Source organism: Glandiceps talaboti, chromosome 21 (assembly GCF_964340395.1).
Source record: "Glandiceps talaboti chromosome 21, keGlaTala1.1, whole genome shotgun sequence".
Classification (NCBI taxonomy): Eukaryota; Metazoa; Hemichordata; class Enteropneusta; family Spengelidae; genus Glandiceps; species Glandiceps talaboti.
Genome location: NC_135569.1, coordinates 14,591,475 through 14,613,518, shown reverse-complemented (window position 1 = coordinate 14,613,518; position 22,044 = coordinate 14,591,475). Strand labels below are relative to the sequence as shown.

Genomic DNA, 22,044 nt, shown 5'->3' with positions numbered 1-22,044 from the left:
CGTACAGCTATTTCATCTACCGTAGCGACAAAGTTTAATTTATGATTTATCATGGCTATAGGTAATTGCTAAAGAGTCGAGGGACAAAGGTGAGGCTATATCTTTGTGTCACCTGACAGGTATCGTGTAACCCTTGTCAACTATTCTCCTGACCTATGAATACGTAAAGTAAATATAATTTTTACCTACCTCCCTTAAGTATAGTCTTAGGTGGCAGGCTAAATTCTTTTCTCTTCGTTCCCCAAAACGTTCTTTTATTCTCTGCGGGAATACTGACTTTTACGTCTTGCCACGTGAGTGTGACGCCGGCATCCTTTCTTATTGTAGACCCCGACGTTTCTAAGTCACTTTCCTTGTCGTCAAATACGTTTTTCCAATCTGTTTCTGGTCCGTCTATAACGTTGTAGTCCGTCAAAGTATCGTCATGTTCGCGATCACCAAGAAGCGGAGTCTGTTCGCCCCCGTACATGGTTTAGCGAGTGCTTCGAAAACACCAGTGTTCAAGTACTACAAATGGAGGTATAATCTCCCTTTATCAGTCTCGATGTTTTAAAACAAATTGAATACACGTGATACCAAAAAAGACGCCGTACCTACTTCATACCGAATAACAGTAATCCTTCGGTGGGGACGGGTCGACAGTACTGGATAAACGAGAGAGTTGTTTCAGTCAGAAAGTCCTAGTACATTTCTCTTCGTCATATAATACCGGAACGCAATACAAGGTCAATGAAGAATACGTGTCCTGTGTGACCTTATTACTATAAATACATATATTTGCATGTCAATAAGTATAGCGACACGTGTGCGTGTTTGTCTTCGCCCATAAATTTAAATCTCCAAAGCAATGTTTGCATGATGTAGACTACGCCCACAAAAAATACACACTTTGGACCGAGTTTTATTTGTAAAATGAAATTTTCTAAGAGTGAACTTTTTTCGAGTCAGAGTGTAGGGCCGTAGCCGGCCTTACCAAAGTGCCGGGGGGGGGGGGGGGCAGAAATTTGTCTTGGTGTAATCATGCATTTAAAATTTAGAAAGGGGGCTCATTAACATATATTTGCATGCAATTTACATAATATATATTTCAGCATACGCAATTAAGTATCATATGTAAGGCAACAAACGGGCAATCAAACCCATCACATTGGGTGGGTAGATCGATTTCATTTTTTCACAATGCTTGACAAGGATAAAACAAACCATATATAATGATAGGAAAATATTTCAGGTCAAGTTTAGATAGAACTTATTCAGTCATCTTGATACTATCTCATGCAATTAGTCTGCATGGCTACAGTTAGGAAATGTACACAATTTACGGTTAAACAAATGTTGTAGTTCCTCTCGCTCACCCTCTCTTATAAAAAAAATGTTAAGCCCCGCCAAATGAAACTCAAGCATTGTTTTAGCCACTTCTTCTGTCACCTACACTACGGTTGGAGATATAAAATTACATGGTGCAATGGTGCAATAAAATAATAGTGATAGCCAACTACAATAATACTCCGAACGAGATTACTGTACATAGGATGTGGTTTCACATGCATTAAGGAGATGTCTCTAATTAGCTCTAACCTATACAGTGAGGTACCTAGCCAGCTACCTTCCATCTTGTTTTGGGAGAAAGACATACTTATCAACTTGCAATTGCTTGCTACTGATTGGAAGGAGACACATCCAAAGGTGACAAAAAAATAAGAGTGTAGGAGGCCATTTAGAGGCATAAAATATCAAACCATAGACATTATTTAAAGTCTTACAATACTTGAATATGGTAATAAAATACCAGATAACTAGACTTGAAACAAATATGCTATACATTACATATTATGTGGAAGCGTATTTTATTGTGCCAAGCTGAACGATATTTTGTGGATGTGCACTTGGTAAATGACTCTTCTGAAGTTTAACTTGGTTCCAAAAAATCCCGAATAAAGAACAAAACATTTCAAAAATGTCAGAGTTTCGATGGCTCAATGACTGCTTAACCCATTCCCATGGTCATAAACTTGTGTTCAATTCTTTTTAGTGCACATTGGATATGCAACAGCTTAATTTAATCTCAATTCATGCTTGTATGCATCATCAGAGCCAAGTAAACCACTGTATAAGATATTATTTAATTTGGAATAGACTCATATGTATACTGTTACATGTACTATTTGATACAAAGTGAGCATTTAACTGGCATGCGAAGCCCGCATGATCCGGATGAGGATATTGCCCATCACCAGAAAAAAATATATGGGTAGGTTGAACAGCTTTTACATTTTGTCTGGCCTAATGTCGTATCTGTCAAAGTAGTTGCCGAAAAGATGTCACATTCAAAGTTAAAAAAAGGCACTTTAAAAAAAATTTGGATGGTGCTTTCTCAAATAAGTAACACAACAAAATAATCCTTTTCTTTACCCAGGAACCCAAGGTGAACCCAGTGGATTCTCCTTGTCATTATCATTATAATGAAAATTGAAGTTTGGATTTTGATGTCGAAGGTGTCAGTGCAATGAGCCTCAAACAATATTTTAAACCAAAGACAACTTCGAACACAATTGGAAGTGGATCTTCAAAGAGTGGATCTTAAACTGCGTACATAGTTTTTCAGGGCCACCAAATATTCCAAAAAGAGATCTGCCGTTTTATCAGTAAATGTTTTAGTATAACGAACAAGATATAAATGAGATCTAGCGCATCTTCGGAGTCACTGCATGCAGCAGGCGACCTCACGTTGGACGACTTTTCCCGTCTTTTATTTTTGGAGTTTCACTCTGACATTATTGCGACTTACTATCTTCAAATGAAGGAGACTTTCAAGACTACTGTTACTCGAGTAAAATGCACAGTGCATGTGCGCACCTCTTTTGTACTTTCCCGCAAAAGAATTGTTAATTTGCTACACTGCAAAAAGTTACAATTTTTAACTGGACACGTTTTATTTCAAAGTTAAGTCAGCGTGCAATAGAGATATAAGATACATATTAGCGAGGAGTCAGGGTGCAGTCACTTTTGACTTTAGTGAACCATCAATTTAAATCGCGCATTATAGGAATCGTCTCGTAAATAACGGTTTTGATAACATCGCTATGTATTGAAAAAGTAGCTTTTTTCTCTCTATTTTTCCTAAAATTCTCAGCGGGCAGCTGCCCCCCCCCCCCCACAGGCTACGGTACTGGCTCAGAGTGTGAAGACAAAGAGATGAGGGTGATGTTCGCCCATCGTAGTGTCATGAATGGCGAATGTTTATCTGCAGGTTCGAGCCCCGTTGCCATGACCACGCCCTCAGCAACAGCCAAATGATGACGTATATTATAAAGATAACAACAGGGATTGGGTAGACAAATGACAAAAAAAAAATGAATGCAAATATGTCTAGCCACATGACAACGCCCTTAGCAACAGCCAAACGTTGATGTAATTGCAAAAAAAACCCCAAAACAACGGGGTTAATAGTGGATCGAATAAACATTTTAAAAAATGTATACAAATATGCCTAGCAACAACATAACGCCCATAGCACCAGCCAAATGATGGAGTATACTGCAAAGATAACAGGGATTAATAAGCAACTGAATGACCATTCAAATATTTATGCAAGTATGCTTAGCAACAATTGTAAGGCCATGCCAATATAACAACAGCAAAATGATGATGTAAATTGCACTAATTTACTGATGATGTAAATTGCACTAAACTATTAATACAAACCGTAAGAATGGTTTGGACAAGCATCCACAAAGTGAATGCACATATGCCTAGCAACAATATCCATAGCAACAACATTGACTAAACCCACAATTATAAAGAAAAGGACAAAGATGTTTAAAAAATATCATGTTCTTTAGTCTCCATTCTGAATCGATGGAAAATATTTGACATGGCTTTTAACGCTATTTTCTGTTTTAAAATGTATCACTCAGAGTGGGAGGCTATTCCAAAGACAGATAACTGTGTATACGAATGAACTCTTACTCATACCACTGACTGACAAATGCATGTGTATGCGAATTCTTACACACACACACACCACACAAATTAACTCCGGTGGTAGTAGTTGGGAATAACCAATTTCTTTACAACAATCAACGTGGTGGAAGCCGTGGCCGAAGCCCTTTCAACCACTGATTCTGGTGTCAAACAGGAAAGTATATATTGAGCAAAGCAAAGTGACTTTATTTCTGTACATAGATATCACTGCCAATCTACATTACAACAATACATGATGTGTCTAATCATAACAGTAGACACCAGTCACTACACTCGAAATAGGAAATACTTTTACCCGCTAAAGTACAAATTATTGATTCATGTTACTGGGACTAGCGCTATGCTTGGCATAACTGCAAAGGAATTCGAATTCGACTTGGAATCTCCACTGAATTTGATAATATTTGCATATCTGCTGAAATATACGGATAGTCCTATGAGACTATACTCGCATATGACTTCGTATTATAGAACCATATATTCAAACAGTAACTCCTTCGAAGATAGAGTTCAATATATTTACACATGTTCGTTAGGTATCAAAAGATGTGCAATGGGAGACAAGTTAATGTCAATTGCTTATAAATATTTTAATATATGTGTCATATATCCAATTATTTATTCATCATTACAACAGTAGCGGTGAAAGTCTCTATGCTAACATTTAATCATGTTATATCCATTAGCTGATTAATATATATCAACACGTGATTGTTTGAGTGATTATCTGAACAATATTTTAATTAAATTGCGATACTTCGAATAGAACTATTATATAACGCGGATCACAGACAGACAAACAGACAGATAGACAGACACAGGTAGACAAGCAGGCAGACAGACATGAAGACAGGCCAATAGACAGACAGACAGTCGATATCATTTACTGTGCCCATGCCCATGTCATGTTCTGTCAAACTTACATAATACTTTAAGTTATGTAAACATATAAATTAACATAATACATAGCATAAATTAACATAATACATAACATAAATTAACATAATTTCTCTTCCTCAATAGTCTATTGAAAGTGTTTATTAGTACAGAAAGGCTAGACAATTAAGTTTCCCTAAAGAAGTGCAAATATCTCTTAAACATACACCGAAAATTACATATTAGCAGCTACTTGAAAAAAAAAATATGTGCGCCATTTTCCCTTGCTATAGTTATTCAGAATGTTTAATTTCAAATATGTTGAGCAGCACACATAACTGTCTCTATTTTAGAGAAAGAATTTGAAATATGTATACTTGTTGTCTGGTCATAATGATAACAACATTTTTTTGTTTTGTTGATCCTATGGAATAGCCACGTATTCATAGTCATGGGGACCATCAAATGTTTTCAAATAAAAGAGTCAGTGACAATATTTACAAATTAATCTCATATCATATGCCTAATATACTTTCTAAACCTAATTTTAAAAAGTTTGTACGTATATGTTTACAAGTATCTATTCACAAGCAATTATTTCTTAATTACATTGGAATACTTTGAGTGGAATTAATATAATATATAAAGAAGGTCAAATGTTACAGTTTCTCAATGAGGAGTGCTACTCAACAATTAACAATGGACTTGACAACTTCATTAATTAAATTTGAATGCTTTGAGTGGAATTAATATCATATATAAAGCGGATCATGTACTACTGTTTCTCAGTGAAGTGAGCATAACTGAACCATCAACAATGGATCTAACAACTTTGAAGTTTCATACCATAGTTAGTTTTACTTTTGCAATGTGCTTTGTTGCATTCATTGTTAGATGTACATCCACAGCAACCACCGATCCTGGTAAGTTTAAATCATTTAAATATAAACCCTGATGTAAAAATATTTTTGTTTAATTTATATCAGTAGTGAATGAATACTCAACGGTTTTTAATCTCCGACTACTTTCACATCAAGGCGATCTCTTTCAATAAGTTTGAATCGGATTCAATGACACCGTAAAATTCTGTAGAATAAAAGAACTCACGCGAAGCAAATACATGTGATAGCTACAATGCGCCAAATACGAAATAATTGACACACACAAATAAGGCAAATGATGCACAATGAAGGTAAATGACACTCACAAAAGGAAAATGATACATGCATGGAAGTAAATGACACATAAATGAAGAGGGAAATGAATCATACATGAAAATAAATTACACGAAGGCAAATGACACATGTGTTGTGTCACGGATTTGTAATTACCGTGTTTGGGTGCAGATATGATGCTGTTTATGCATGTCACCAAACAGCTACTTCATGCCAAAATTTCCCAGCACAAATGCTGTGGGTTGGAAATAATTTCCATATGAAAAGATACCTTACTTGAGTTGTGAACTGACTGTCAATTGGTTATTGCTCTGAAAATATCACTGTTTGCTCTTGAGTTAAACCCCAAGGTGTTTAAAATGAAACCGTAAAATTCTGTAGAATAAAGAACCCGCACGAAGCAAACGCATGCGATTTTCAAATGGGATATTCTTACCTGTAATGAGAAAAACAACAAAGAGAAGAATATTATCTGATACAATGACATCACAAAGCTAATTCATCTCTAAGATTGAGACACTAGAAAAGATGGTTGAAAGTGGATCGGATCGGTACAATTCACGGAAATGGCATTCGTACTAATGACTTCCATCCATACCCTTAACGCTGTGTTTGAAAGAGTTAAAATGCTGTGCTACTCGTATAGGTATCAGCCTTATCTTTTCCTTCTTGTTCTCATATCCTGGATAGTCTGGCCAATATATTGCATTCCAAATATCGAACACTGAATGAGATATATGACATTTTCTCATGGAACAGATTATTGTTTTTCTGATGGAAATCTATTGAAGGCCTAGGGTTGAGGTACTCATCATAAAACGGATAGCAAGTATCCTACAAAGTACAATATTATAAACATAAACTTCTCTGCCCTTACCTGTTGATATACATTATTACAATACTTTAAGCTTCACACAAACGTATCTTCAATCGCTGAGAGTTTCTGGACGTTTGGTATGCTATATGCAATAAATATTATAATTATGATTCAATTTCAAAGTTTTTCTTAGAAGTGCAGTTTTGGGAAAGCTTTTTTATGGTATATTGCAAAGGCTAGTACATTAAGGTATGTTTGTATTGTTTCTTCAAAGATCTTCCCTAGATATTTAAAAAGAGAAGAAGTCATATATCAAATGTAGAAATAAATAAGCCACTGGATAGAAAAGAAACGTTTAGCTATTGCTAATTCGCTTCCTCAGTACAATGTTTCATACGCAAAAGTTACAAGGTCACTTATGATTTTAACATCTTTAATTGTAAAAAAGATTTACCAGAAACTGTTAACTTGAATTGGATGTTGAAATGCCCACTCTAGTATGACATTAACGTTCTTAAACGTTTCCCAAGACTTTGGTCTTTTTCCTCTATACAAAAAGACTCACAAAAGTCACAAATCCCCTCTAAGACTATGAACGATCTAATCCCCTACTTTATGGTTTCTCCCTACCACTGACCAACATTGTAATATATTAAGGAATGTCTTCCAAGTTTGTGGGCAAAATGTGGATTCTCATGACAAGTTTGGCTTATAACCCTTTCAGTACCATAGACATTGTATTAGCATACACCACGCTCATTATGTTAATTAGGGTGAACATGTAGTATCGAACCATATATTGAAACAGTAGCTCCTTTGAAAAGTTCAATACGTGTACACGTGTTTATTATGTACTGAAAGGTGAGGAATAAGCGATCAAGTCGATGAAAATTGCTTATGAATATTTTATTATATGAGTAATATATCCAATTTGCCCATCATCACAACATCAGGGGTGATAGTCTTTATTCTGACTTTTAAATCATACTGTACACATTAGCTAATTGATAGTTAATCGACTCGTGTTTGTTTGAGAGATCGAACAATTAATTATTTAATTAAATTGCGATAATTTGAATATAATTAATATCATATATAAAGCGGATCATATACTACTGTTTCTCAGTGAAGTGAGCATAACTGAACCATCAACAATGGATCTGACAACGTTGAAGTTTCATACCATAGTCAGGTTTACTTTTGCAACGTGCTTTGTTGCATTCATTGTTAGATGTACATCCACAGCAACCACCGATCCTGGTAAGTTTAAATCATTAAAAATAAACCCTGATGTAAAAATATTTTTGTTTAATTTATATCAGTAGTGAATGAATACTCAACGGTTTTTAATCTTCGACTGCTTTCACGTCAAGGCGATCTCTTTCAAAAAGTTTGAATCGGATTCAATGATACCGTAAAATTCTGTAGAATAAAAGAACTCACGCGAAGCAAATACATGTGATTGCCACAATGCGCCAAATACGAAATAATTGACACACACACACACACATAAGGCAAATGATGCACAATGAAGGTAAATGACACTCATAAAAGGAAAATGATGCATGCATGGAAGTAAATGACACATAAATGAAGAGGGAAATGAATCATACATGAAAATAAATTACACGAAGGCAAATGACACGTGTCACGGATTTGTAATTACCGTGTTTGGGTGCAGACATGATGCTGTTTATGCATGTCACCAAACAGCTACTTCATGCCAAGATTCCCCAGCACAAATGCTGTGGGTTGGAAATAATTTCCATATGAAAAGATACCTTACTTGAGTTGTGAACTGACTGTCAATTGGTTATTGCTCTGAAAATATCACTGTTTGCTCTTGAGTTAAACCCCAAGGTTTTAATCCCATAAACATTGTGATCTTAAGTTCCACTTGATCGGTAGTTTATTTACTCTTTGGGTAGTCATTAAGCCATTAATTCGGTAACACAGAATTCTTCCCATGTTCAGGGGATTAGCCTAGATACATGGTTTGTGCCGGCCAATCCCCTAATGGTTCGAGAAATTAATATCTTTTATTGCAATTGCTCACAGGAATGTCAAGACAATAGGTACACTAATATCGTATGTCTGGATATGTCATTCAAGTTAAAGTTTAGTGTCCTTTGTGTCATTTCCATGACGCTCATAATTATACATGACCTATTGTATCTTAGGAAGTTCATCTCCTATGCATGAATTATTAGAATTATAGAGTCGAATGTTTATGGACTTCAGTTGTGACCACTGAGGAGGTAGTATTTCTCCTGGCTCTGGCTTTCTAGTGGGGACGTGAAGCCCAACTCAAGACTTTGATCAATGAGTAACACTGAAGTAAATTACTTTCTGTATTATATATGTCCATTCACTCATTCATTCACGAATTCCTAAGAAGTTGACTCAATTAAAGACATAATTGTTAGTGGTTATGCAAAAATCATCCAGGGACTGGCCAATAGTATGTCTGTGGATATGAAATTGTATATTTATGGAGGATGTAGTATATTAAGAGGGGTGGTCTTTTGTTTCCTTGGCTCGCACTTTGACTTATCCTGCTACCTGTCATCTTTGTTGGATTATTGGAACACATTTTTTTCACAACGGAACATCTAGAGCATGTATGCTGAGTGTGAATGTACCCATCAAAGCCATTGGAGTTAATTATTGGCTTGTTTGGGCTCATGTTGGGTTGATTTTGGCTAGTCTTGGCTCGTTTAGGGTCATTTATGGGCCGTGTGGCTTGTTTTAGACGACGGAAATGCCAGAATTTGGCTCATTTGGGTCGTTTCAAAATTTATCAAAGACTGTGGCGGAAGTCAGCTCCTTCTTACATAGTAGGTGTGTATGCGGAGTAAATACAAAGGGGTGAATGACCTCAACTTTACTACTATGGGTTTAATTTAATACTACTACTAGATGTGCTACACTTGTTCATAGCATTTATATCAAATGTAAAAGTATACTGTTTCAATTGGTTTATTTACAAGGACAGCATGTGGCCTTTGTAATGTAGTCAATTAGCAAATAAATTAAAAAGTATATTTTTACACTTGATATGGATGCTATAAACGATTGTGGTACATACAGAAACCGCTTTACTTTGTTGTTATGGCTTAAAGTAAATAAAGTCTATGTTCCAGTTATACAACATACATCATCTCTATGCAGTTTATCCTTTTACTACTATCATTATATATATAACTGATAATATTGTGTTCGGAGATCGATTAGGGTTTAGATGAGCAAGTATGCTCTTGATATCTGATGTATAAAAATACTACTTTATTTACCTAGGTGGGGTGCCATGTTGTAATACTAGGTTGTATGTTTGCCTGTCTTGATCTGCAAACTGAACTGCCACATCTTTAACATGTTGAACCAAGTACGTAGGGCAATTACCTCTTTCATACGTTTTACCACACTTATGGCATTGGCTTGTTTTCTGGCTCTTTTGGGGTTTCTTCTTTATTGTACTCACTGCTCTGTTGTTGTCTATAAGGCATGTTGATAGGTTACTAGTCAGCTTTTCCATGTGTGCCCCTGTAGCTTCATGTGCTCTTACTGTGTATATTGCGTCCTTGGGCTTGAGTTGGTCACTTTTCCCAATGAGCCCTCTTTGTACTTGGAACCCCATATAAGTTGGGGTTGGGGTGATACCTGTCACGTGAAGCCAAGCACTCCAATATCAGAACAATGCAGCTTATTTAAATCTTGACCAGTGTAGAGCACTGTGTTTAAACAATGCAGCAGGAATTGTCCTATTGAAAGAAGAACTAAGCTGTTTAATAGTGTTTAATAGCTTTGTACGCCTACTGGGGGATCATCGCCACATTCGTATGGCAAGCCGTTTTACTTTTATTCTGTATTTGATGATATTATACAATCATTAATGATATCAGCAAAATGATTTAGTGATATTATCAAAGAGACCTACTAACCTGATGATATAAAATGATTTGCTGATATCATGATTCAAATACGTCGATTTGATGATATCAACAACTATTTCATGATATCAGTAAATATATGTTGTTGATATCATTGAAGGAAAGCAACTATGGATCACTAAATTCAATCTATATCTTGTCTATTCTGTCAATTCTTATCTCACGTTCGCTCGAGCTGCAAAACGTACGATACGACAGCTGGTTAAACGTATAAAAGGTTGTGCGCTTGTGCAGTATCGAGCTAATCTGTTTGCATGACTTACCTCGGTCCGTTTTGCGGCTCGAGTGAACGTAAGACAAGAATTGACAGAATAGGTAGGTTGAATTTTATGATTTAAAGTTCATTTCTGTATTTACATAGTCATTAGTAAGGACGTGTGGTTTTTATTCAGAAAATCTGTGCGAACGATCGCAGTTTCGCTGACATAGGGAAGAACCAAATTTGAGGGGAGAAGACATGTCTAAACCCCAGCAGTGTATACACCCAGAGCCATCTTTGACGTTGCTTCTACGTAGTGTTCATATTACTTTTCGAGTGACTTGGTATATCTATCTCGTAATGCAAACCGTTACACCTTGATTTGCAAACATGACTTGGCACCAGGAGGTTATTATGATCTAAATAAAAGTAGAAGGCATCATGTACATGCCTTTCTAATATCTTAGACAATATCGATCGGTAATACTGACATTGGTCTGAAATTGTGTACACCCTGCAAGAAACCATTTTTTATATAGGAGAAACAAATTACTAGTCTTCCATTGAGATGGAAATATCCCAGAAATTATACTCTTATTTACGATACTTGTTAATGGAATGTAAATGGCTTTAGGTGCAATTTTTAAAAAAGTTTTTGAACTACTTTCATCACAACCAGCAGCATTGTTGACAATGACATCGAAACTGGTTAACTGTTCAAGTAAGAACTGGGGGTTTATCAAAGGTATTTCTAATGGGGAGCGATTCTTCCGTTTATTGTTCACAACTTGTTTCAGTTTTGATACATCACAATTGTTTGTGTTATTTCCATTACAGTTATTGTCTGAGCGTTTTTCTGCTATTTCTGTAAAGTACTTGTTACATATTTCAGCAATAAACTCAGTGTCAGGGGTAGTTTGACCATCAAGTTCAATAGAGACTGGTGTCTTCGAACTTGATTTTGGTGAAAGTTCACGCAACTATTTCCACATTAGCACTATCGTGTTTATTCTCTTCTATCAGGTTTCTATCAAGTTTCATTCTCAATCAGAATTGAAAATCTTACTTTCCCTATTAAGGAAGGTACAAACGAAAATCCTAGCCGAAATGTCTGGAGAACAGGTGTACTTCATCAAATCGCCGTAAAATTAGTATTTATACAAGTAATTCACAAATAGATTTTACTGTCACGAAATAAGAGATGTCAGACGATGTTTTTACAGGAATATCTAAAATGGTGAACTCTAGTGAAAGCTACTTGGGAATACGCGAAACTCAACTTTTGCAGAAGTGGATATGCATTGGATGTGTCGACCGGAGTTCCAAATCTACGTTTTATTGTTGAAACTAATAATGGATATACAATGTTGTAGCGCAGAATTTTCCTTTTCGCTGATAGTAGTGGGCAACAACGAATGCCTTTGCAGTGATCAATGTGGTGGCGCGCAGCAGTGGGATAGCTTCCTTACTATTGATTCTGGAACTTGTGTCCATGTTCATACCTTGCCCCATTTAAAAGCAATGTGTTTAACATCTGAATATGGGGAGGGTCATGTTTTAAAGAACGGAAATTGACAGACTACTTTTAGGAAAACGGAGTCAGAGACAATTTAGAATTAAAAGTTGTGGGGTTAAGGTTGTGGCCCCGTGTGATTCTGTCTATCTATTTATCTACCTACCTACCTACCTACATACATACCTTTGGAACGAGCTGAATTTATGGCAGAAAATATTTTGACTACACCTTTTTTACGCAACTCCCGACCCCTTTGCTTTCAAAAATGTCACCCCTAAAGAAAAGAACCCATGAATATTATTGCCCTCCCCAAAGGCTACACAGAGACTTTTCAATGTGCATTATACGGTACCCAGTCAGTAGTGTCCATAGTATTACATAAAAACATTTTAAAATTTACAATTACAAATAGCTGTGGGCTTTTCAGAACCCATATTGAACTGTAACTCATATTCGGACTCTTGGAGGTACCTACCCAGCATGCAGCAGGGCTTTAAATCTATTAATACTGTTTTGGAGATCGCTAGTATGGGGTGTGATCCCCGCCATAATAGATGTATTTAATTTCCACAATTTCTTTATTTATTCACTTCTTTATTTTAATAAAATTAATATATTTACTTGATTGTCAAATTAATTTATTTTATTATAATTATTTCTTTATCTATTCACTTATTTATTTTAATAAAATAGATGTATTTACTTTATTGTCAAATTAATTTATTATAATTATTTCTTTATTTATTCAATTATTCATTTTAATAAAATAGATGTATTTACTTTTGAAATTATTTCACTATTTATTTATTTACTTATTTATTATAATTATTTCTGAATTTATTTATTCACATATTTGTATTTTTCTCTTAATTTGCTTGTTATTTTTATTTTTCTATTATTAATTCAAATTCAAATATTTCACTTATGTCAAGAAACTTGCTTATTTAATCATTTACCTTTATTTCTTAACATTTAATATGTTTTAAGATTTATAATTTCGTTATTTAAGTCTGTATTTTGCATCTGATTTCACTTTTCCTCACCATTATTAAGATTTTAATTATTTATCATATTAAATTATTTCATTACTTCATTTGCATACAATCAATTTAAACATTCTCAGCAATATATTTTGATTATGATGTTCTCTTAAGCTTATCATTAAATTATTTTTTTAATTCAGTATTTTGTTATTTAAATCTATATTTTGATTCTTATTTGTGCTTTTCATCAATTGTAATTGTTTAAGTTTAAGTTATCAACTTGAAATATTTAATTCATTCACCATTCTTGCAAAACATGTTCTGGGGCCAAAGATACATTGTTCATGACGTAGTTCACTGTTAGTAAATCAATGGCGGAAAGTGTTGATAGCGGACTCTTGCAAGCCAGGAAGCTATATAGAACGTGACCACCATACTGGAGAGGGTAGTCCAGGCTGAACCAACAACCGGCACCCGTACACGAAATGCGACTAGCACTCCTAGTGGTAGTGCTACTACTGCCAGTGCTAGTACAAGAACTGGTAGGCTCAGCATATCCTTGAACTTTGCCGGGGAGATGAGAGCTCAAGGTTATAGTACCAGGAGACCAACTCCCATCTGGGGGTCGAGATCACGGAGTACTAGAAGGCCTGCACGAATGTGGAACCATCATTGGGTATGTCTAGGGTAAAACTATAGTAGTCTGACTGCTGAGTAGGAGACAGTCAGTGTTTACTTTGTATCTTTACTAAACATCGTTATCAGGATGAGATGTCAGTGAGAGCCTTCCATTGATGCCAACAGTTGAATGTTTACATTATCCTGATGCAATTAACGTGAAATGTTGTTGTTTATATTCAAGTTCTTCATATGTTAGGTTCGTGTAGGTACTTGATACTGACAGCCCATACTCTGCCATACATCGTTCCACGGTGCGAGTTGACACGCCTAACATATTCGCCATCACAGGCACTGAAAATCACTCGTCGAGGAAAAACTGTAACTGTTCCTTGAAAAACCATGAATGTCGGCCACCCTGCAGTGCCGTCAAATACCTATGTGCACTGGTAAGGCCTCGATATGGCAGTTAATGGTTCATGAAAATCATCTGTACTGCCAGCTTCATCACATTTCTGTCAAGTTGTTATAGCGTACCGAATGTAATTGAAGACTTCAATTGGAATATAAAAACTAAGGGCATGCCAAACAAATTCTTCTTCAACCAAAACATTACTATTTTTGACTTTGGTAAGAATTGTTAATTACAGTTCAATTTACTCTTGCTAGGGCGCCCTCTAGCACTGCAAGTTTACAGCATTTGCATCCATTTTGAGTGACCTTGTTGTGGTGTTAATTTTCTCCTCCGAGTATTTTGCTGATTTCCTCTAATAATGCCGCAAGGCAGGAAGACAGCAAAGAAACCCGTAGAGAAAATGATGAGTCAGCTTGAGAGCAGTATTCGGGAAGCTGATATGGAATTGCAGCGACTGAAAAGGTCTCGGCAACCTTCCATCCGAAGAATGTGCTACAAGCAAGCGGTTACCCCATACCTCAAGATCATTCTACACAACAACGCCGACCCCATCCTCCGCAACAAGGATATGACGTCGACATTGGAACCCTGCATAATGAGGATGAATTGGTTTGGCAGGCGGAAGACCATATGCGAAATTGGTTACCATTTACAGACACCAAGGTTACTTCTCAGATGCCCACGGGTAAGAGAAAATCTGGTATTTTCAGCAGACCGCACAATCACATGGTAAGACCAACACTGTGGCCACAATGTGTCATGATAGAGGTTTTACCATCACGCACAGCCCACGCCGTATTTCAGACAGTGAGAAAGACCTAAGAATATGCCATCTAAAAGATCTTATTAATTACAAGATATTGTACGGGTGGGAGTTAACGCGGGAGTTCCACACGAAAGTGCTATATAGAATCGAAATGGGCCACACTGATTGGGATGACGACTGTGGGAGCCTAGCTATAGCATACTGGGCATTCAAGGCGGCCTGTCCAGACGACACCAAGGCGAATAATGCCTCTACAGTCAAGGTATTACAAAGAGACAAGGGTAAGGAAAGTGGTCAGCAGAATTTCCTGTGCTTTAGTTGGAACTGGAAGAACGAGTGCCCCTCTGAGGACATAAAAAACGACAGGAAATGTCGAAAGCTGCATGCATGTCTACACTGCATGAATATGGGAACTTATGAATGTCATCCCATCATGAAATGTCCATTTCGCAAGTGCACCGATCCCATATAAAGACTAGATTACTGAAAAACAAACTAACTATTTCTGATCATGACTCTCACTCAGGCTTAGTAATTCCTGGGGAGAACTGTGAACAGCTACCAACATTGATACCTGCAGAAGACCATGCCATAGAGAAAACAAACATTGCTTGCAACCTAGCTACCCCTGAGACCAACCTACCTTTTGCCAATGCAACTAGGACCTAGCCACAGTATTGTTTCTCAGGGGTAACTTACTACAACTTGCGACCAGCGTGTTGAAGCTTGCGGTTTGCAGAGTAGTAGTAATGATATCGCATTTTGTAACATTAAACAATTTGAGCATTATAATAGCAATAGCAATGAGAACCTTACAGACATATAAGCTTTGCTTGACACAGGTAAGACAATACAAACTGCGTGTGACAGCTGGCCTCCTTTTTCTCCTTATGTACTACAAGATTTTGTGCGACTATATGACCAGATTTATACATCAGGAAAATACAACTTTGAAGGACTTCGTGTTCCTGTGCCTACAAAACTGAACATCTCCGTATGGACAGAGAAACTACATGACTACAAAGACAATAAACTATGTGATTTCCTTGAATATGGATGGCCAGTTGGCTATAGCAAAGCACAGTTACCAGAAACCTGTGACCGTAATCACAAGTCAGCATTTCTTAACTGGCAGCACATTGATAAATTTATACGTAAAGAAGTTACTTTGGGTGCAGCAATAGGACCATTTAGTAAGAACCCACTGTGTACTTCTGTGGCAGTGTCACCATTATCATCAGTGGATAAAAAAGAGAGTACAGAGCGACACACTATATTAGACTTGAGCTTCCCAGCAAACACTTCTGTGAATGATGGTATCCCTGCAGGCACATACTTAGAAGAAGACTTTACCCTGAGGTACCCTACCGTCGATTCATTTGCTTCATTAATACGGAAACATGGGCAATGTTGCCCTCTATACAAGTGTGATCTTAGCCGTGCATACAGACAGCTATATGTCGATCCTCACGAATACCATCTCCTTGACTACAAGTGGCGATCAGACTTCTATTTTGACATTGTGTTTCCTTTTGGAATTCGTAGTGCTGCAATGGCATGCCAACGAGTTACAAGTGCAGTTACTTATCTACACAATAACAATGGATACTCATGTGTGAACTACCTAGATGACTTTGGTGGGGCAGATACTCAGGAACATGCATGGAAATCATTTAACCACCTTCAACGTCTGTTGAAAGAACTCGGAGTACAGGAAAACAAGAATAAAGCTATACCTCCTACATCTGAGTTGACCTTCCGAGGTGTCGGTTTCGATTAAGAAACAATGACCATGTATGTGACAAAAGAGAGACTTGGGAACACTTTAACTGAATTGCATACTTGGCAATTATTGGTAAACTTATGTTTATTGCAGCATGTGTTCGCCCTGGTTGTCTGTTTGTTTCAAGGATGTTAAAACTCTTAAAGAAACTTAAACGAAATCACCACAAAACTCGCCTTACAGGTGGCTTTAAAAAAGACATTATGTGGTGGTTAGAGTATTTACCTTTGTATAATGGTGTTTCCATGATACCAGCTGTAGACTGCTCAGCACCAGGTTCACTTTTTTACTCCGATGCATGCCTTAGTGGGTGTGGGGGAATAACAAATAGACAGTATTTCCACTCATCTTTCCCTGAACACATTATTGATCAGGGACGTCATATTTCCGCTTTGCAAATGTTAACTGTGGTAGTTGCATTGAAATTGTGGGGCATTGAATGGAAAGGTCAGTGCGTAACGGTTATGTGTGATAATGAGGCCACAGTATCAGTCATCAACACTGGTCGTATCAAAGACAATTTCATGTTAGCATGTAATAAGGAACTGTTGTTCTAGCTGGTGTGCTTCTTTCCAAGTGGAAGTTAGAGCAAAGCACACTCCAGGACGAGACAATACTGCAGCAGATTATTTAGGTAGATGGCATCTGAACCACAAATATGTAAACTTTTCCATGAGTTGCCCAATTCAGGTGTTTTGAAGGAATGTGTAATGAATTGTCTTGCATCCCCATACGAAAGTGTCCGATTACTCCTAACATACTTTTGAAGTTCGTGAATCACTTAAATTTGTCAAATCCAGTTCATGCGGCTCTGTGGAGTTGTTTTTTTATTGCCCTTTTTGGCTTTTTCCGCAAAAGCAACTTAGTTCCAGCAAGCAGGACTAAATTTGAACCTAGCAAGCACGTAACTAGAAATAATGTACTAATTCATAGCAATTGCATTATCCTTCTGGTGTCTTAGAGCAAAACTATCCAATTTGGAGAATGTAAGCTAGCTATTCCGCTCCATAGCATCTCAGGTTCTATTTTATGCCCAGTACAGACCTTCCATAACATGTGTGATCTTATTCCTGCTCCAGCCACAGCACATGCATTTGCAGTCCCCTCTGTTGGTCGGCTTGTTCAACTTGATGCCCATGTGTTTACCAGTGATCTTTCCAAACTTATCCGGCTGGTGGGTCTCCCCCCTTGTTCATACTCGGGGCATGGTTTTCATAGGGTTGGTTGCTCCTTTGCCTTCCATTGTAGTGTACCACCAGGGATGCTGTGCTTGCATGGAGACTGAGCTAGTGATGCCTTTTGCAGGTACCTTAGGGTTCCATTATCTGACAGGTTGTTAGTAACTGCCCGTATGGGCAATGCTATCCGTAAAGGTGACTTTTAACCCTGCATTGCTTACTTCCCACACAGTCCAATTTGGTTGTTTGGCAGGTTGTTCGGGGAGTGTTGGTGTTCATTGACATTAATGTAATATACCACTCCCCCTTTTCACCCAATGTTGGCTGTGTTATTGTGTAATTTTGCTATTTTTGACTTTGGTAAGAATTGTTAATTACAGTTCAAGTTACTCTTGCTAGGGCGCCCTCTAGCAACGCAAGTTTACAGCATTTGCCTCCATTTTTGAGTGACATTGTTGTGGTGTTAATTTTCTCCCACCCTCCCTCCTGAGGTTGTTCGGGGAGTGTTGGTGTCTGTTGACATTAATGTAATAAACCACTCCCCCTTTTCAACCAATGTTGGCTGTGTTATTGTGTTATTACTTTATGGACTGCAGTATTCAACTGATTCAACTTTGAAACATCATCCAGCGATCTAACGATTCCATGCATATATTCACATAGATTTATAAGCTCAGTCGCCATGATGCATATGATAGTCAGTTAGTGATCAATCATGAGAGAAGTGATGCAAATACATCATATGACGTATCATGGGCCCCTGAACATGGTTTGCAGGCATAGAGAATAAATTAATTATTGTATTTTGGCGGAGATCTCACCGCAGTTGAAGAAATTTATTCACTGTGCTTGATAACCATAACCATCATTATCATAATATATTGCTGAGAATGTTTAAATTGGCTTAGCAAATGAATTGATTTAAAACGATAAATAAATAAACTAATAATAATAATGGTGGTGGTGAAAAGAAATCAGATGCAAAATACAGACCTAAATAACGAAATAAATTTATGAATAATTTAATGTTAAGAAATAAAGCCTAATGATTAAAGAAGCAAGTTTCTTGACATAAGTCAAATAATTCAGCTTGAATTAATAATAGAAAAATAAAAAGCAAAACCAAATTAAGAAAAAATACAGGAATGATTAAAATAAATAAGTGAATAAATAAAGAAATAATTACAATAAATAGGTGAATAAAAAATGAAATTATGGAAATATTTAATAACGAAATTATAAATTCTTAAAATAATCACAGAAATAATTATAATAAAAAAAGTGAATAAATACAGAAATAATTGTGGAAAAATTTAATGATGAAATTGTTAATTTTAAAAATAATTACAGAAATAATTAAAATAAAAAAAGGTAATAAATACAGAAATAATTGTGGAAATCTTAAAATACATTAAATACTTTAACCTATATTTTGGCGGGGATCTCACCCCATACGCTAGTGGGGAGAGTGTGGAAGATTAATACTGTTTTGAAAATAAGGATAAATAATTGAGGCCATTTAGAGGCACAACATGTCACACAATGTGAATAATTACGAATAAATTAATTATGGTTTTTATATAGTGCTTTCCCATTATGTGCTCAAAGAGTTTTACAATTATTACCCATGACATATATCTATAGCGGCACAACGGCCCTTTACTTTGTCAACTACCTGGGGAGCATGCAATCGATTATAGCCACTATATATGCGCGCATAAAAGCATTCACAATGCAACCCCTATTGTACCAGGCCCCCAATTATACAGCTGGGCCGACTGAGGCACAATCATGGTTCAAATCTTGTCCAAGGATTCAGAAACAAATGGCAGCGACGCAGATTCAAAGCCAACCACTCTAACACTTCGCCCATCATGACTCCAATATACATTATTGAAAGCCACAGAGTTCTTGAATATTGTCTCTAATATCCAATTTTACTCCCATTGCATTATTATATGGATATATATTGTTTACACTTTAACCTATAAATAGATATTATGACAGACACACACATTTGCTTGGTTATCGACTGATTCAGCCGTAATTAAATATATGGTGTGTAAATAAAGTGAGCAATTTTCAAAACGTATATTTCAGACAATGAAGAGTTTCAACCCCTTTTGCACGCCAAATTAGTTTTGTATCCCCATTTTCTCATCAGCCCATCTATATATCTGTCTGTCTGTCTGTCTGTCTGTCTGTCTGTCTGTCTGTTTGTCTCTGTCTGTCTGTCTGTCTGTCTGTCTGTCTGTCTGTCTGTCTGTCTGTCTGATTGTATATCTATCTATATCTATCTAACTACCTATCTATCTATCTATCTATCTATCTATCTATCTATCTATCTATCTATCTATCTATCTATCTATCTATCTATCTATCTATCTATCTATCTATCTATCTATCTATCTATCTATCTATCTATCTATTTATCTATCTATCTATCTATCTATCTCTATCTATCTATCTATCTATCTATCTATCTATCTATCTATCTATCTATCTATCTCTATCTATCTATCTATCTATCTATCTATCTATCTATCTATCTATCTATATCTATCTATCTATCTATCTATCTATCTATCTATCTATCTATCTGTCTATCTATCTATCTATCTATCTATCTATCTATCTATCTATCTATCTATCTATCTATCTATCTATCTTTGTTGTATCTATTTTAATATTGGTTGTAAGAACTTACAGAAACATTTTTTCATCTTCAAAAATGTGACACTACTGCAAACAAAATCCGTGTATTATTATAGCTCTAGGTATGCCACAAACCTTTGCTAACTGATCGATGACAAAGTAATCATACGTGATATCTAATATATTTACAGGTACTACATCACAGGGTTATAATGCACTGAACTTAGAAAGTCTGACAACTGATGTAGCTGTGATGACTAGTATGCCTGACCTAACAGCGATGACGATGTGTACATGGGTCAAAGTTGGCGATGGTAGTGGGGGGTCTGATACGCTTGTCTCTTACAATGTACCAGATAAGGGTGATGATTGCATTGTATTGTATACCATGAATTCTTTTATTTTATACATCCAACACGGTTACAAATATACAACTTTAAATTTTGCTGATGGTAGCTGGCATAGTTTGTGTGTTTCATGGGAGTCTGTCAATGGAGATTGGGCAGTTTATGACAATGGTACATATAGAGCGGGTGGCACAGGTTTGTCGTCTGGTGAGACCCTGGCAGGTGGTGGAACTCTGGTTCTGGGACAAGAGCAGGATTGGATAAGAGGAGGATACCAAACTAATCAGGCACTTATTGGAACTATAGCTTATCTACAAATTTGGTCTAGAGCTCTAAGTGCTAATGAGATTGCTGCCATTGACTGCTCTACCACTGGTGACGTCTACACATGGAATGTTAATGACCTTGATATTAAAGAAGACGCTCGACTTGTGTGTAGTGAGATATATAGTGATGATTGTCCTGGCCTTTGCGGTAAGTAAATCGGATTTGGTAATCAAATTTATATAACACTTTAGTGGTAAAAATCTTTATTTTTTTTACATTATCAGAAGTACAGTAAATGAATATTAATAAGTGTTTTTTTATTACCCACTTATATCTAGCCCCTTTTATTATTTGACATACATGTTTTGTTCAGAAGATCAGAAGAAAATTATAACGTCCCTAAATGTAACACGGCAAAGCTACTAGTTCGTCTATAGACGAAAATTGTTATTTATCATTGGAATTCTGGACTTTTGATAATTTGCTTTGATAGATTAAGAAATTTCCTTCTGATT

At 36.4% G+C, this 22,044-nt stretch overlaps 2 protein-coding genes across 2 annotated transcripts in view; one reads left to right on the top strand and one right to left on the bottom strand.

Annotated features, from left to right (window-relative positions):
• Nucleotides 1-469, bottom strand: part of LOC144451282 (protein white-like) — a 16,837-nt gene extending 16,368 nt beyond the window's left edge. The window contains exon 1 of the mRNA XM_078142084.1: nt 190-469. Within this exon, the coding sequence (XP_077998210.1) occupies nt 190-469 (280 nt within the window). The remainder of the gene's footprint in view (nt 1-189) is intronic.
• A 17,077-nt stretch (nt 470-17,546) lies between these two features.
• On the top strand, nt 17,547-21,744 carry LOC144451281 (neuronal pentraxin-2-like). Its single transcript, XM_078142083.1, has 2 exons — nt 17,547-17,616; nt 21,107-21,744. The coding sequence occupies exons 1-2, from the start codon at nt 17,547-17,549 to the stop codon at nt 21,742-21,744; spliced, it is 708 nt and encodes a 235-aa protein (XP_077998209.1).
• Nucleotides 21,745-22,044: the final 300 nt, after the last annotated feature.

What these genes read in the sequence shown, in the direction of transcription:
- LOC144451281 (XM_078142083.1), top strand. Translation starts at nt 17,547, where the DNA reads ATGTGTGATAATGAGGCCACAGTATCAGTCATCAACACTGGTCGTATC. An exon ending in AGACAATTTCATGTTAGCAT is followed by an intron (nt 17,617 to 21,106) that starts GTAATAAGGAAC and finishes ATATATTTACAG; the next exon opens with GTACTACATCACAGGGTTAT.